Source organism: Capricornis sumatraensis, chromosome 17 (genome assembly GCF_032405125.1).
Source record: "Capricornis sumatraensis isolate serow.1 chromosome 17, serow.2, whole genome shotgun sequence".
In the NCBI taxonomy this organism is placed as follows: Eukaryota; Metazoa; Chordata; class Mammalia; order Artiodactyla; family Bovidae; genus Capricornis; species Capricornis sumatraensis.
The window spans coordinates 18,745,534-18,763,675 of record NC_091085.1 but is presented as its reverse complement, the minus strand read 5'-3'; the positions used below and the strand labels follow the sequence as shown (position 1 = coordinate 18,763,675).

Genomic DNA, 18,142 nt, shown 5'->3' with positions numbered 1-18,142 from the left:
GATCAATGGAACAAAATAGAAAGCCCAGAGATAAATCCACACACATATGGACACCTTATCTTTGACAAAGGAGGCAAGAATATACAATGAAGAAAAGACATCTCTTTAACAAGTGGTGCTGGGAAAACTGGTCAACCACTTGTAAAAGAATGAAAGTAGAACACTTTCTAACACCATACACAAAAATAAACTCAAAATGGATTAAAGATCTAAATGTAAGACCACAAACTATAAAACTCCTAGAGGAGAACATAGGCAAAACACTTTCCGACATAAATCACAGCAGGATCCTCTATGACCCATCTCCCAGAATATTGGAAATAAAAGCAAAAATAAACAAATGGGACCTACTTAAAATGAAAAGCTTCTGCACAACAAAGGAAACTATAAGCAAGGTGAAAAGACAGCCTTCGGAATGGGAGAAAACAATAGCAAATGAAGCAACTGACAAACAACTAATCTCAAAAATATACAAGCAACTCCTGCAGCTCAATTCCAGAAAAATAAACGACCCAATCAAAAAATGGGCCAAAGAACTAAATAGACATTTCTCCAAAGAAGACATACAGATGGCTAACAAACACATGAAAAGATGCTCAACATCACTCATTATCAGAGAAATGCAAATCAAAACCAGAATGGCTGCGATCCAAAAGTCTACAAGCAATAAATTCTGGAGAGGGTGTGGAGAAAAGGGAACCCTCTTGCAGTTGGTGGGAATGCAAACTAGTACAGCCACTATGGAGAACAGTGTGGAGATTCCTTAAAAAACTGGAAATAGAACTGCCTTATGACCCCAGCAATCCCACTGCTGGGCATACACACCAAGGAAACCAGAATTGAAAGAGACACATGTACCCCAATGTTCATCGCAGCACTGTTTATAATAGCCAGGACATGGAAGCAACCTAGATGTCCATCAGCAGACGAATGGATAAGAAAGCTGGGGTACATATACACAATGGAGTATTACTCAGCCATTAAAAAGAATACATTTGAATCAGTTCTAATGAGGTGGATGAAACTGGAGCCTATTATACAGAGTGAAGCAAGCCTGAAAGAAAAACACCAATACAGTATACTAATGCATATATATGGAATTTAGAAAGATGGTAACAATAACCCTGTATGTGATACAGCAAAAGAGACACAGATGTATAGAACAGTCTTCTGGACTCTGTGGGAGAGGGCAAGGGTAGGATAATTTGGGAGAATGGCATTGAAACATGTATATTATCATATGTGAAATGAATTGCCAGTCCAGGTTCGATGCATGATACAGGATGCTCAGGGCTGGTGCATTGGGATGACCCAGAGGGATGGTATGTGGAGGGAGGTGGGAGGGGAGTTCAGGATGGGGAACACATGTACACCCGTGGAAGAATCATGTCAATGTATGGCAAAACCAATACAATATTGTAAAGTAATTAGCCTCCAATTAAAATAAATAAATTTATATTTTAAAAAATGTGGTGAAATATGTAAAAAATGAAAAAAATAATTAAAGCCACTTAAAATATTTTCTTTTTCTGCAACTATATCAGCAACTGGATACATATTTAGGGTTATTAATTTTAATTTATTTTTGATTTTTAGTGACTGTTTTTTCAAAGTTTACTTTTGTTAGGGCTCCTTGGAGAAATATTTGATGGCAGTTCTGAAGTCACAGATGCGTACATGGAGCCTGAAACAGTTATCACACCAGATAACAAGGCAGCCATTGAAATCCACAATGCCTACACTGAAGGCTTTTTGTGGGAGGCTGGAATGATTTTGGGCCAAAAGATACTTAGATAAAAATGGATCACTTATCCTAAGCCAGATTGTTTTTTTCAATCCAAGAAAAAACAAGATGGAAATCAAAATAAATTCCCTTTAAAGAGAGTTGACCACTAGGCAATGAGAATATGCTTCTAAAACAGGGGCTTCCTCACAACAAGACTGACGGGGTGAGCAATAAGAAATTCAGTTGAAATATGGAGCTATTGTGGCCCCTAAGTTGACAGTTATCTGCCTGGTTGAAACTGAAAGTAGTTTTTATAAAACAAGATATCTCTATTGAGTTGAATTGAATTCCATATTTGTTTTAAATTCTTCAATACTTTCTTATTACTTTTGTTTTCAACCATTATTTTTTTAAAGGAATTTTAAAAAGAAGATTTTATTTTTACTAAAATATTTCTCATTTTCTTATTCATGCTTTATGTACATCCAGGTATCTAACTAGATTTCCTGTTTATTCTGCCTGGAGTGAAACATTTGTTGTGCTTCCCTCATTGCTCAGCAGGTAAAGAATCCACCTGCAGTGCAGGAGACAGAGGAGACAAGGGTTTGATCCCTGGGTCGGAAAGATTTCCTGGAGAAGGAATGGCAACCTGCTCCACTATTCTTGCCTGAAAAAAATCCTAAGGAGAGAGGAGCTTAGTGGGCTACAGTCCAAAGGGTTGTAAACAGTCGGACATGACTGAGTGACTAAGCATGGAATTCACATAGTGGTGTGTTAGAGATGAATTTTCTTAGCTTTTGTGTGGTTGGAAAAATATTTTACCTATGCTTTTGAAAGATATTTTCATTGGGTATGGAATTTCAATTTTGATGGTCCTTTTTTCTTTTAGTACTTTAACTAAGTTACTTTATTTATTCTCTTTTGATTTACATGGTTCCAAGGAGATTTCAGGTCCTATTATGTTTGTTCCACCTCACCCTTTACAAAGGAACTTTTAAGACTTTTCTCTTTATCACTCATTTTAAACACTGTGATTATGATGCTCCTTGGTTTAATTTTCATGTTTTTCTGCTTAGGGTTAATTGAGCTTCTTACATCTGTGGGTTTAAAGCTTTCATCAAATTCAGAAAAAAAATCAGCCTTTCATTATTTTTTAAAATATGTTTCAAGTCCCTCTTCTTTTCCTCTTCTTTGGAGGTCTCCAAATTACTCACACATTAGGCTTCTTAAAGTGACCCAGGGTTCTCTAACATGCTCTATTCATATCCTTTCAGTATGTTTTCTCTGTATTTCATTTTGGATAGTTTCTACTGCTATGTCTCCAAAGCTGATCTTTCCCTTTGCATTATATAAATCTGCTGCTAAGCCACTGAAGTTTGTTTTGTTTTATAATTCATCTTGGGCATTTTCTTACTTCTAGAAATTCAGTTTGGCTTTTTAAAATCTTTCCAGACTCTATATGTCTAACTTTCTATTATATCCTTGAATATATGGAATATAGCTTTAATATCCTGTTTCTGTCCTGGTCTACTAATTCTATTATCTGTTGCATTTCTGGGTTAGTTTCTATTTATATATTTTCTCCTCTTTGAGTTATACCTGCTCCTTGGCTTGTCTACATAATTTTGATTGGATGCCAGATACTGTGTATTCTACCATTTGTTTTGTTTCTTGTTTGGTTGCTAAGTCATGTCCAACTCTTGTGACCCCATGGACTTGTAACTCCCCAGGCTCCTCTGTCCATAGGATTTCCCAGGGAAGAATACTGGAGTGGGTTACCATTTTCTTCTCCAGGGGATATTTCCAACTCAGGACCAAACTTCCCTCTCCTGCATTGTAGGCAGATACTTTACCACTGAACCACCAAGGAAGCCCTGCATTTTACTTGCGTGCTAAATATTTCTTATTCTTAGAAATATTCTTGACCTTTATTCTAGAATTCAGTTAAGTTACTTAGAAACAGTTTGATCCATTTGACACTTGTTTTTAAATTCAGCAGTGGCCACAAGACTGGAAAAGGTCAGTTTTCATTCCAATCTCAAGGAAGGGCAATGCCATAGAATGTTCAAACTACCGCACAATTACACTCATTCACATGCTAGCAAAGTAATCCTCAAAATTCTCCAAGTTAGGCTTCAACAGTACTTGAACAGAGAACTTCCAGATGTTCAAGCTGGATTTAGAAAAGGCAGAAGAACCAGAGATTAAACTGAAAACATCCACTGGATCATAGAAAAAGCAAGAGAATTCCAGAAGAATATCTACTTCTGCTTCATTGATTATGCTAAAGCCTTTGACTGTGTGGATCACAACAAACTGTGGAAAATTCTTCGAGATGGGAATACCAGACCACTTTACCTGCCTCCTGAGAAACCTGTATGCAGGTCAGAAGCAACAGTTAGAACTGGACATGGAACAACGGACTGGTTCCAAATTGGGAAAGGAGTATGTCAAGGCTGTATATTGTTACCCTGCTTATTTAACTTATATGCAGAGTATACCATTGCCAGGAGAAATATCGACCATGATATGCAGATGATATCACCCTAATGGCAGAAAGCGAAAAGGAACTAAAGATCCTGTTGATGAAGGTGAAAGAAGAGAGTGAAAAAGCTGGCTTAAAACTCAGCATTCAAACCCACTCCAGTATTCTGGCCTGGAGAATTCCACAGACTGTATAGTCCATGGGGTCACAAAGAGTTGGACATGACTAAGTGAGACTGTAGGGGTGATATCAAATTTAGGGGCTCACAGATAGCCACAGACTAAAGTGCATGAAGAGGGGATAATGATGAGCTGAGAGGCAGGTGTGTATAGGACCTGGAAGCTTCACAAACAGTGGGGAAAATGTTGGGGCTGAGGAAATACTGACGGGAAGTATGACATAAGGTTGATGATGGTAGATGAATTGAAAGGCCGTAGATAAAATGGTTAACTAGGTTTAGCAACCTCAGCAGTGCCAACCAGGGAGAAGTTAGATTGCATGTGATATCTGATATCTAGAAACTCCTTTATTATAAATTTTATCAGAAGGGTCAAATAATACACCTAGCATTTAGACAGCTACTTGATATAATAATAATAAAATTACCTCTTGTGGAAACTCTCAGAAACCAGGGTTTATGGGGGAAAAACAACAGATAAAATGCTCATGAAGACTTAGATTATATTTTTTAAGGACTAGAAAATACCTTACTTATTTAGAAGATGCTCTTATGACAGAACTGTGGTCGGTTCCAGATAACAGGCTAAAGAGATTTGAATCTTTTGGCAAAAGTCACAAAGCAGATTAATGCTCAATGTGGTATTAGGACCCAGGTCATCAGATTCTTGAGTAACAGTCTCTCTCAACGATACTAAGCTGCCAGTAGGCTGAGCATTGATTCAGCCATGGTTTTCACTAGAATCTTTTTATGCGTCATGTTTTTGAACACATGATTGGAGGGAGGTTGCAACAGGTCATCCTGGGTGACCACAGGATGATATAAAACCTGCTTGCTGACTTTTTGGCTAATTTCATAACATCTCCCTCCAGAAGTAGCAATCAAAGTATAAGAGAACATGAGACACACATGTGAATGTGGCTTTTTCACATTCTTTATAATGGATGAAGTCATCAGTGCAAAATAAAAAAAAGGATAGGGTGAGAAAATGTGGCTTGACATTAAACCAAGAACCACACATCAAGCCAACACAAACCAAGGCTGGGAGACAATTTCAAGCTTTTTTTATTGTTTTCCTTTAATAATATTAAATGATTTATAAAACTAGGATGATAGTTCTGGCAACTCAAGGAAACCTTCACATGCCTTTTTGTAGAAAACAGTATCTTTACTGACTAGCCAGTGTGTTCATCTATTTCTATGCTGAGGATTTGTATCCTATTTACCTGACATAATCTACACTTGGTTACAATAAGAATGTGCATGAAGACCACGCTACTGATATCATCAGTGAAGTGCCCAACCATGTTTGCTTTCCAGGTGGCACTAGTGGTAAAGAACCTGCCTGCCAATGCAGTAAACACAAGAGACTCAGGTTTGATCTCTGGGTCGGTTAGACCCCCTAGAGGAGGGCATGGCAATCCACTCCAGTGTTCTTGCCTAGAGAATCCCATGGACAGAGGAGCCTGGTGGGCTACAGTCCACTGGGTCACACACAGTCAGATACGACTAAGGTGACAGCATGCACAATCACATTTCGAGGTTAACAGTTGTATTAAGTTGGATAAAGAAAGCTTGGGCTTCTGTGTCACTGCTCCTCATTGGGGTCTGTGATCTCCAAAAGGCAAGATGAATTAGCTTTTCATTAAAAAAAAATTTCATGATGGTACAGATACTAGTTCTGGTGAGGAAAATAAACTGTATTGTGGAGAAATCAGCAGAAATTCCTAGATTAAGCTTTCCAGAGTCAAACGATTTCTGTTGCTTCAGATTTGAATAATTCTATTGAACTGTAATAAAATTTGAATTCCTTCTAAATTCTCAAATTTGGGAGGAGAATCTCTTCTTACTTTACTATTGGTAGGGGAAGGAGGAATGCGAAATCATTCCCACCATAATCTAAATGTATTAGAAGAGTATAGAGGTGTCTATATTTGCTATTTTCCCTCTGAAAGACACAGAGATGAGAGGTGATTCTGGTGAATCACTGTTCTATTTTATCTAGAGACCTGAGTGCTCTCACGGCTCTATTCCCTTAGGAGGTCATGTTCCTTTGCTTAAAAGAATATTGCCTGCTCTGTGAGCTAATGATTTGTTTGGAGGATGTAAGTCTCAGAGGTGAAGATAACCTCACGGCTTTTATAATGTATCTTTCAAATCTTTGATCTGCTTTTTACTGAATACCTGGGACCCCTCAATAGTAAGATTAAAGACGCCTCTTCAGAGAAGAAAGGCAAAATTTGAAAAACTAAAAGTTCCTCAGATTTCCAAATAATATTTCTGCATTCCTTAATTTTGTCAATATCATATTGGTGTTATCCTCCATTCATGTCATAATTGGATGGTAAATCAAAAATGCAGTATTGGATCATTATAGTTTTTTCCCCCATATTTTCCAAGGAGGCACGGAACTACAAATCTTGTTTTCAACAGTAGTTAATACAAACTAGCTCATACCGAGGGCATACATATACACTTTGAATTCCACTTAATTTGACAAATATTTACTTGGTACCTAGTAGGTGTCAAACATGCCTTCTTTTGTAGGGAATATCAAGAATCTGAATCTGATTTCAAGAGACTCTTACTCTGATCAGGCAGACAAGGCAAATATAGCAACAGCCATGACAAGATGCAGAATATGACAAATGAAAAATACCTGGAGAGAAATGGATGATATTTAATATGAGAAGAGAGAGGAGAAACAATATTAAGTGAGAAGAGAATGAGGGAAGATCTCAGTATTTGAGAAGGACCTTTCAAGGTGGGTGAGATTTCCCTGGAGAGGGCTGGCCTTACCTGAAAGTAAGGCAATAATAGGGTTACGGTGTATATGTAGACGGGGGGGTGGGGGGGGTAGGTGGTCAAAAAGGTTGAGAAGCTTGTATTTAACTTGTGAACAGGAATGACTCCATGAAAATTTTTAAACAGAGCAAAGACAGAATAATAAAGAGTTATGCTTTAAGAAATAATTTTGAAGCATTTTTAAATTTTAGTGGAGCTTCCCTGGTGGCTGAATGGTAAAGAATCTGCCTGCCAAGGCAGGAGACATAGGTTCAATCCCTGGGTCAGGAAGATCCCCTGGAGAAAGAAATGGCAACCCACTCCAGTATTCTTGCCCGGGAAATCCCATAGACAGAGAAGCCTGGCGGGCTTTGGCCATGGGGTCGCAGAAGAGTTGGACATGACTTAGTGACTAAAAACAACAAAATTTTTGTGTAAAACAAACAAGGTGTTTGATAATGTCCTACAGGTTTAATGTACAAACAAAATAGCTACCACTAAAAATGTTGACTATACCAGTAGTATGTGAATTCTCATTTGCCATGAATCTGAAAGATTATTATTTTTCACTTTTATAATGATATAGCTCATTCAGGCATAAATTTCTAGTTTTGGTCAAATGAATCAATAAGGGGGTATAATTTTATAGAGTTATGGGGAATTTAATCTTCTCCACCGCATGAATAGCTGAATTTTTACTGTCTGAATAATACTTTTTATTTTTTTATTATGGTAACACTGTTTTATAACATAAGTTGCATGTGTAGAACACTCTGTTTTTACTTCTGTATACTTTGCAGCATGCTTACCACCAAAACTCTAGTTTTTGTCCATCACCATATGGTTGATCCCCTTCACCCATTTTGCTTCCCCACCTCCCCTGCGGTAACCGCTATTCTAGGACTTCCCTGATGGCTCAGTCAGTAAAGAGTCTACCTGCCAATGCAGGAGATCCAGGATGGGTCCTTGATCCCGGAAGAGCTCCTGGAGAAGGAAGTGGCACCCCACTCCAGTGTTCTTGCCCGGGAAATCCCATGGACAGAGGAGCCTGGTGGGCTGCACTCCATGGGGTCACAAGAGTTGGGCACGACTGAGTGACTAAACCACCACCACCACCAACAACAACCACTACTCTGTTCCTGTATCTATGTGTTTGTTTTTATTCATTCATTTTGCTTTTTGTTTGTATTTTATATGTCAAAACAATATTTTGAAGTGCATTTTTGTTTGCTCTTAAGCTCTTTAGAACACAACATGCCCTTATAAAAAATGGGGAGGTAAAATGTAAAAAGAATAGAAACACAAATAGCTTTATAGACTAAAGCAAAGCAAAAGAGATTTTTAAAAAGCCAAAAATAAGACTGCAATGAATGAACACAAGACTCTGATCTGAAGCTAGTTTTGAGGAGTATATATTTTTTCATGATTATCATTGTGTTGGTTATAGTTTATCCCAACTAAATCTGAAAATGTGAGTAACTCAACTTATTTTGCACCAAACCATTCGTCAAAACAAGTAATCTAATAAACGGATCATAATTTCACTGTTGTAGCTCCTGGGCAGAAAAGGTGAGAGCCTAAAGGGAAGATAATTCAAAACTACAGAACAGATACCCAAATATATGACAAGACAACATCCTGAATAAGCAAAGTATTATGTGAAAGTTGACTGTTGACTATAAATATTTTTTGAGCACTTGAAATTGCACATTGAAATTCAGCAAGCCATCCACTTCTGAAGGTTTCATCTTGCTTCCTCTTACTGTGCTTCCATTAAATGAGACCTTTCCTTATTTTCTACCTAGAGGACAGATAGTCACAAAGCAGTATTCTATTGATGTAAAAGAGTCAATAAAATTTCTTTGTGCCAAGTTTACTACTATTTATTACTTATCCTATGGAGGAAAGAAACAGCCAAACAAATGATTGTTTCATGTAAATAACCTAAGGGGAAAAAAAAGAGTACTAAATAGGAGATACTGAGCAATTCCACTCCTGAAAATATAGCCAAAAAAAGCACTCATTCAAAAAAAACAGCCCAATGTTCATATTGGCATTATTTGCAACTGCCAAGATATGGAAGCCACCTAGGTGTCCATCAACAGATGAATGGGAAGGAGAACAAGTACCCCCTTGGACACACACACCACACACACAGGAACAATACTCAGTCATAAAAAAGCATGAAAATTTGCCTTCTGCAGCATCATGGGTGGACTTGGAGGGCATTCTAAGTAAAGTCATATAGAGAAAGACAAATACCATATAATATCACTTACATGTGGAATCTAAAAAACACAACAAGAAACTAGTGAATAGTACCAAAAAGAGGCTGACTCACAAATACAGAAAACAAACTACTGATGACCAGTGTGGGGAAGGGGCCACAAGGGGTAGACGAGTGAAAGGTACAACCTATTGGGTGTAAGAGAGACTCAGGAATATATGGCACAACAAGAGGAACATAGCCAATATTTTATAAATGCTTTGTAACTGTAAATGGCAAGTAACCTCTAAAAATTGTGTAAAAAGTTAAAATACAGACAGGAGATGCCCCTTTACATTATGAAATTTTGACTTACAATTTGATTTGAGTTCCCAAACATTTAAAATATTTTGCTTTAAAAATGTGATTTACAAGCAAATAGTTATGTAATCCAAAGGTCTTTCATAGGCAGCATTTTAAAAAATTGTTTAAAAATCCTAAAGTTCTTAAATGGGGACTAAAACTCAGTTGAGTTGATATATAAAATCGACCCTTACATCCACTTATTTGTTTTTAATAGATTATTCTAATTATCACATTCTTGTGATTATGTAGGAAAAAGTAGGATTAAGAGAAATTATTATCAAATGTTTTGTCAATTAATAGTCACAACTGAATTAGAGAAAGATAGGAAAACTGACTATCATAAGAAAAGTGAGAGTATAATACTAATTAGCATCTACATACACTTGCTCTTGTCAGTAAGGTACAACACTGAACATTTTTTAAAACATAAACCTATTTCATATTCCTTACAACTGATCAGTACATACTGTTGAGTAAGATAACTGAAAAAATGGTGATTTGTCAAGTTGAATAAGTCATTATCACTATTGTATGCTTTCCTTAAACACTGAAGTTACAATATAGCATGAAAATGCATTCAACATTCACATAGTGATGAATAAACCAAAACAGAATCACCACTAAAATTAAAATCGCCAACGGTTGAATAAACTTTTATAATGAAAATGACTTGGCCATTAAGAATGATACAAAAATCTACAGTGTTCTCAAAAAGCAGAGAAGAAGTTGTGATACATATATACAATGGAATATTACTCAGCCATAAAAGGAACAAAACTGGGTCATTTGTAGTGATGCGGATGAATATAGAGTTGTTGTACAGAGTGAAGCACGTCAGAAAGAGAAAAACAAATATTGTATATTAACACACATATACAGAATCGACAAAACAGGTATGAATGAAACTAAATTTGCAGGGCAGGAATAGAGATGCAGATGTAGAGAACTGAGCTGAACACAGTGGGGGAAGGAGACACAGTTGGGACAGACAGAGAGCAGCACTGACGTACATACACCACCATGTGTGAAACAGAGCTGGTGGGGAGCTGCTGGACAGCACAGGGGGCTCAGCTCGGTGCTCTGCGATGACATGGGTGAGGGGGAAGGGAGGGAGGCCCAAGAGGGACGGCATACATATATATATATATATATATACTTTCAGCTGTTTCATGTTGTTGCACAGCAGAAACTAACACAACGTTCTAAAGCAATTATCCTCCAATTGAAACAAACAAACAAACAAACAAAAAGCAATGCCTTACCAGAAGTTGGATCAGGTACCATGTCGCTTCTACGCTCCTTCCATGACAGCAGGTAGTCAAGGCTGGTGAGGTCTGCAGATTCTATACAACTGTTAACCGTCAGCATCATTTGATGAGCTTTTGCGATTCCATAATGAACTTTAGTTTCATCCATCAGAGATATGTTCATTATGTCTGCTGTTGTGTAGAAAGCTTGCTGAAAGTATTCAGAAGCTTTGCTATAGTGGCCCTAAAGATGTAAGAGAAATATTTTTCCTTAATTTTTATTTTACTCTTCCACATATCTGCCCACCGTGGCATGCGCCACACTAATGTTTCAACAGTTTTAGCAGTTTATCTTCAAGAAGAAAGATGACAAGCAGGATCTCTCTTAGAGTAAGTTTTCTTTTAAAAGTTGTGATTACTAACCATGCAATATCTTAAAATTAATTCACCAAGCAAGGAATATCAACCAGGTGGAATGCTATTTCAAAATATAACACAGGGTTTTTTTGGATCCTTTTTTTGACCACATTCTGAGGCACGTGAGATCTCAGCTTCCCAACCAGGGATCAAACTCACACCCTAGGCAGTGGAAATGCAGAGTCTTAACCACTGGACTGCAGAAGAAGTCCTCTAAAACAGGATTTATATGAGAATTAGATTTTGTAATTAAGAAAATATAAAATTGTATCAAATACATTTGTATGCCAATTAAATAAATTATATGATTGGAAAATAATATCAATATTGACTATGAAAATAAAACTACTTAAAATTATAAATCGTTCTGTTAGATATCAAAGAGATGGGACAAAATAGATGAAAATACATGACTAGACCAAATGTTTCTATTTTTAAAACCAGAGAAGTATAACTATCTAATTATTGTTCTAGCTATCATCCTGAGCTTTAGGCTGTTCATTTTTTCTTAAAGTCTTTATTGAGTTTGTTACAATACTATGTCTGTTGTTTGTTTTTGGTTTTTTGGTTGAGACACATGTGGGATCTTATCTCCCCCACCAGGGATCAAATGTGTAACTCCTGTACCAGAAGTGTACTAGAAGTGCAAGTCTTAACCACTGGACTGTTTCAGGTGGTAATATCAATTTCGAAGAATTATTCATAAATAAATAAACATATATTTGAATTTCTAGAATTATTTTGATATATTATTATGTTGAAACAAGCTCATTCATCCAATGAACAGCTATTATTTGCCAGGCCCATGCCAGGCAGTAGAGATTCAGCAATGAATAAAGTTTATACAAGCAGGCAAGCTTACTGCTAGTGAAAAAGTGAAAGTGAAAGTCGTTCAGTCGTGTTCCACTCTTTGTGACCCCCATGGACTTCTCCACGGAATTCCCCAGCCTGGAATACTGAAGTAGGTAGCCTTTCCCTTCTCCAGGGGATTTTTCCCAACCCAGGGATTGAACCTAGGTCTCCTGCATTGCGGGCAGATTCTTTACCAGATGAGCCACAAGGGAAGCTCTACTGCTAGTGGAAGTATTCATTTATTAGTATTCTAACTTTTATTAGACTTTTTTTTTTAAACAAATGCTTTCTCCCCTAAATACTTCTATATTAGGTAATCATTCTTCCATCAAATTGTGCCTAGAGTTCAATCTTGAGACACACATACCTGTCATAAAACTGCTATCAACCTAGATTTCTCTAGTTTAAAGCTCTCTTAAGTAATACAATATCAATTCTTCTCTGATGCAAGAATTTTTACACATACCTTTTTAGAGCAAGGTTTCATTACCGTGCTTTGTAATTCCAGATTTTTACTCTTTTAATCCCCTCTCCAAAGGTTCTGTCCAACCCTCCACAGTTTCTGTTATCAGTGAATCCTCCTATTCTATTATAAAATTCAGGAGATTCCAGTAATTAATCCTGGTAATCTCAAATATGAGTTTGAGGATACATAAGTGATCTATAGAAATGAATTTATGCATCTCATAAGTGCATTTTATTGGAAGAAACAACTTCATTTAATGTTATAAGTATCAGTAACAAGCATTTAGTGGACAATTTCAGGACAGGATCTTGATGACATCATAGACCTTGAAACAAAACTTGCATTATTACAGTATAAGAGAATTTTCATGCATTATTGTGATCCTTCTTAGTGTCTAAATTGTCATCACTCTGTCCAATGAGCAAGCTCAAAGTGAATGGGCATTTTCTTAGCACAAAGGAGGAATCATTTCTTACATATTTTCCTTACCATGTTACTGTTGGAACTACCATTGTTTTAATTATGTGATTATGCTCCGACCTCATTAGAGGATAAAAGATCTCATAAAGGGTCCATATCTATTTATTTTCCCTAAAATATTCTCATCTGACTCCTTTACATTGATGGTATATTTTGAATTAAAAACCAGTCACATCAGGAGGGTGGGATGGGTGGTCCATCTTCTATCATTATATAGCAAAAGGTAAATTAATTAGGATGTTTTTAAGATGTGTTAACTTTAATTATAATAGCACTATAATAATTAGAGAAAACTGTATATTTCCAAATAGAGTTTAATATTATAATTGTGGTCTTATAAATAATATTATTTCTTGGAAATTACTGTTAAGAATACAATCAGAGGGACTTCCCTCGTCATCCAATAGATAACGCTTTGTGTTCCCAGGGCAGAGGGCCTGGATTCGATCCCTGGCTGGGAACTCGATTCCACATGCCGCAACCAAGAGTTCAGATGCCATAGCTAAAGATCCCGCATGTTGCAAACTAAGACCCGGTGCAGCCAAATAAATTAAATAAATATTGAAAAAAAATACAATTAGAATATATTTCATGAATAATATAGAGCCAGAAAAGGTATGACGAGGGCTGTTTATAGAGGTCCTTAAAAGGTAGACTGACAAGGATCAGCACTGTTAGAGTTGCTTTTAAAGATTCAGTGCGATTTTTCAAAATGTCAAAATACTGGACAAAAATGAAGCAGAAGCTTGGAATTTTAAAAGGGACTACTTACTCTCAACTAGTATAAAATTGGTTACAAATTTATGGATCAATTCAATGAACTCACGTATTTTTGTTCACAAAAATATTTTGAACTCTGTGCCAGGTTCTCTTCTAGAAATTGGAAAGAAATTTAAAAAGGGCAGGCCTGTTCTCTGTTTTCATTAAGCTCCCATTCTAGACACATTCAACAAGGAGAAGAAAAACATCATAAACAAGAAAATGATGATAAGTGCTGCATGGCAAACTCTAGTCACACGAAACGGTGAGCTGGTGGCTACTTTTATTAGGCTGCCCCAGGGAAGACCTCTCTGAAGATGTGGCATTTAGCTGAGTTCTGAGTGACAAGAAGCCAGCCATGTGAAGTTCTGCTTGGGGAGCTGTCCACACAAAGCATCCTGGCTAAGGCAAATGTCCTCAGGTAGAAATCAGCTCAGCATATTTGAAGAACTCCTTGAAAGTCCCTTTGCCTGTGGTGGAGAGGATAAGGAAAGAGGAAGGCAATGAAATCAGAGACTGGGGGTGGGGGAGATAATGCATCTCATACAGACTTTCCAGTCAGGGTGAGGATTTATATTTATGGTCCCAGAAGCCTGAGAAGCAATGGAAATATTTTAATACAAGAAATAACATGATTTTATTTATGTGAGTGCGTGCTAAGTCACTTCAGTAGTGTCCGACCTTTTGTGACCCCATGGACTGTAGCCCCCCAGGCTCCTCTGTCCATGGGATTCTCCAGGAAAGAATATGGAGTGGGTTGCCATGTCCTTCGCCAGGGGAACTTCCTGATCCAAGTATTGAACACACATCTTTTACATCTCCTGCATTGGCAGGCAGGTTCTTTAGCCCTAGTGCACCTGGGAAGCAATTTTATTCACATTTTGAAACAATTACTTGGGCTTCTGTGTGCAGACTGGATTAGATGGAGGAGAAATGGCGAAAGAGGTTCAGAGCTTACTTCAACAGTACACATGAGAAAACATAGTGTCCGAACCAGATGTGGGTCACCTGGAGAGAGGAGGGTGGATTTGAGGTGTGTTTTGGTGGCAGGAAGGTCAGGGTTTGCTTCTGGATTGGATACAAAGCAGGAAGGGAAAGAAGAATCAAGACTATCCAAATGAATGGCTGGAGCAGTGGAGCTGATGTATAATGGTTGTCATTTATCAAAATGTGGGAGCCTTGGGAGAGGTAAGGTCAAGGGAGGGAGGAAACATACAAATCTGAGATGTCTATTAGGAGACATCCAGGGAGAGATGCTAGGGGGACAGCTGGCTTCACACATCCTGAGTCCCAAGGCGAGATCAGAGTTGGAGATATACATTTGGATGGTATTTAAAGCCGTGGGCCTATCTGAGGTCAGAAAAGAAGAGCTCACTGATTGAGAAGAGAAGTTTGCCTACAGAATGCCTGAATAGTATTCCATCCTGCTTAAACACTAAGTAGGGAGAGAAACAGAATTTCGGGAGAAAGATGGATGAGTTGAGTTCAGTTTTTAATAGGTTATATTTGAAGAGATCTAAGTGAAGATGTCAAATAGGCAGTGAGAATGAGCCTACATGAAGGAGGGAGACCTGAGTTTGAGAAACTAAGTTAAATGCTACTGTGTATCCAATATATGCCAGGAACCATGTACATATTTTTAAATTTCTCATCCTCAGATAACCAGTCTTCAAGGTGTCTTGTTACTGATATATGAAAGAGGAGGAAACAGAGGATGAAAGAATTAACTTGCCCAAGGTCACAGTTAAGAAACATCTAAGGGCAGATTCAAAGTCAGGTGGGCAAAAGTTGGTATAGTTCCTCTGTCCTGCTATAGTTTTATTCAAGAAAAAGCTTAACATTAATAGATAGTGTGTGTTCCAAATAGCTTGTGAAATTGTTTGGGTAGGATAACTGGAACAAAGGCATTTAATACAATTAGGAAACATTTCTAAGCAACTGAGTAGCAGATATATGAAATAATGTTTTTAATGAAATAATGCTAATAATGATTGAAGCTTTTTCTAGGAAATGGCTTTTTAGGAGTAGGAGGAAATTTAGGATGCTGCAAAAAGACAAGGAGAAGAAAAAATAACTATCACTTAGTTCTAATCCACTTAGCTATACATTTTCAAATCATACTTTTAGAGTAATAATTTAGAGTAATGATTTAACATCTCAGACTCAGCCTGAGAAGTCATCAGTAGATTTTCTGACTTGAGAAAATACCAGCAGAGAATCACAAAACTGCACAAAAACAGAGCATAACATTAATAATTTTAGTTTCAAAGCTTTGTCTTGAAGTCTGTGATGTCATAAAAACATTACAGTATTACGTTCTCAATATTACACTGTGACTATTTACTACATTAAGATAAAAGCAATCACAAAGGCATATGAATGTACTTGTATCATTGAAGGTATGCATATTTGAAGAGAGCATGATACCTATAATCCTCCAAATTTTATAACAGAATAAGGATACACTGGTAAAAAATATCAACTTTTGTACTTGACACAGCTAGCTTTAGATATTAAATTCTTCTTCAAAAATTACTAATCAGAGAATAAAGTACATGTGGATAAGATACTCTTGGTAAAAAATTAAGAAAATGTGAGTATAAAAATATGGCATGCATGCTAAGTTGCTTCAGTTGTGTCCAACTCTGTGCAGCCCTATGGACTGTAGCCTGCCAGGCTCCTCTGTCCATGGGATTTTCCAGGCAACAGTAGTGGAGTGGGTTGCTATGCCCTCCTCCAAGGGATCTTCCTGACCCAGGGACTGAACCCGCATCTCTTACGTCTCCTGCATTGGCAGGCGGGTTCTTTACCACTAGTGCCACCTGGGAAGCCCTTACAAAAATATTACCCCTCAGATATGTTTATGCCTTTTACCTTCCTTATGCTTTCTGTGATTGGGAAAATACAGGCTGATATTCTATGTCCACGTTATAGTTAAAAAAACACACAACTGTATTCTGGGTATTGTTTGGTAGGAGGGTGAAACGATTTGTGCTTTTTGCACCTCTCTTTTGAAGGACGATCCTTTTAAAAAGGTAAGACTACACATATTTTGGGACTTCTCTGGGGGTCCAGTGGTTAAGACTTTGCCTTCCAATGCAGGGGGTGTGGGTTTGATCCCTGGTCAGGGAACTAAGATCCCACATGCCTCTCGGTCTTAAAACCTAAAACAAAGCATTATTATAACAAATTCAATAAAGACTTTCAAGAAAACTGTCCACACTCTTCTCCATCCCCCCCAAAAGACTACATATATTTATTAGGAATGTCAATTCTGCCACCCTAGGATAAGCTTGCCCATTAGATGGTGAGCTGCACAAAGGCATAAGCGTTGACTCTTGTTTTCATCACTATATCCTGAAAAAGTACATAAAAGGAAATACAAAATCAGTGATACAGGGTCACCAGAGGCAGAGAGCAGAACACAGAGACTGGCCGGGCAGGCATCCATCAGAGAGAGAACCCTGGGGGTGACACATGGGCGGGAGCACAAAGAGGGGCAACAAAGTGGGGAGAGGGAGAGGACAGCCACAGGGGCCAGAGTGGTTCCAGAAAGATGGGGCCGGCGAGAGGCAAGCAAGGTGGGTGAAGGAGGAGGAGAGGAGAAAGGGTGACAGCCAAGACAAAAGGGCACAAAACATTATTACTGAATGAGAGGACAGGGAGAAGGCCAATGAGCCAGGGCGAGCAAGAGAGAAGGGTGTGAAAAGAAATGAGATGCATGTTTCCCACTGTAGAAACTACATATGGTAATTTTATTCATTCAAATTGATTTCAGACTCTTACTTTCTTAATAAAAAGTCTAAATAATTCCAAAATGATTAAAATCATTGACATGGCAAATGCAGTGGTTCAGTGGATGAGTTTGAATACCACTGCCACCTAGAAGCTTGGTGAGCTGGGGTAGGTTACTCCAGCACTCTGAGCTTGGCAAAAAGGTAACTGTGTGATACTTTGTGAGAGCAACAGTTAGAAGCAGACATGGGACCACTGACTGGTTCAAAATTAGGAAAGGAGTATGACAAGGATGTACATTGTCACCCTGGTCATTTAACTTCTATGCAGAGGGCATCATGTGAAATGCTGGGCTGGATGAAACCCAATCTGATCTGGGTTTCATCCAGCAACCCAACATTGCTGGCAGAAATATCAACAATCTCAGATATGCAGATGATA

General features: G+C 37.8%; 1 protein-coding gene across 1 annotated transcript in view; it reads right to left on the bottom strand.

The window, feature by feature from the left end:
- Positions 1-18,142, bottom strand: part of TTC29 (tetratricopeptide repeat domain 29) — a 248,518-nt gene that overhangs the window by 94,778 nt on the left and 135,598 nt on the right. The window contains exon 9 of the mRNA XM_068990160.1: positions 11,008-11,236. Within this exon, the coding sequence (XP_068846261.1) occupies positions 11,008-11,236 (229 nt within the window). The remainder of the gene's footprint in view (positions 1-11,007; positions 11,237-18,142) is intronic.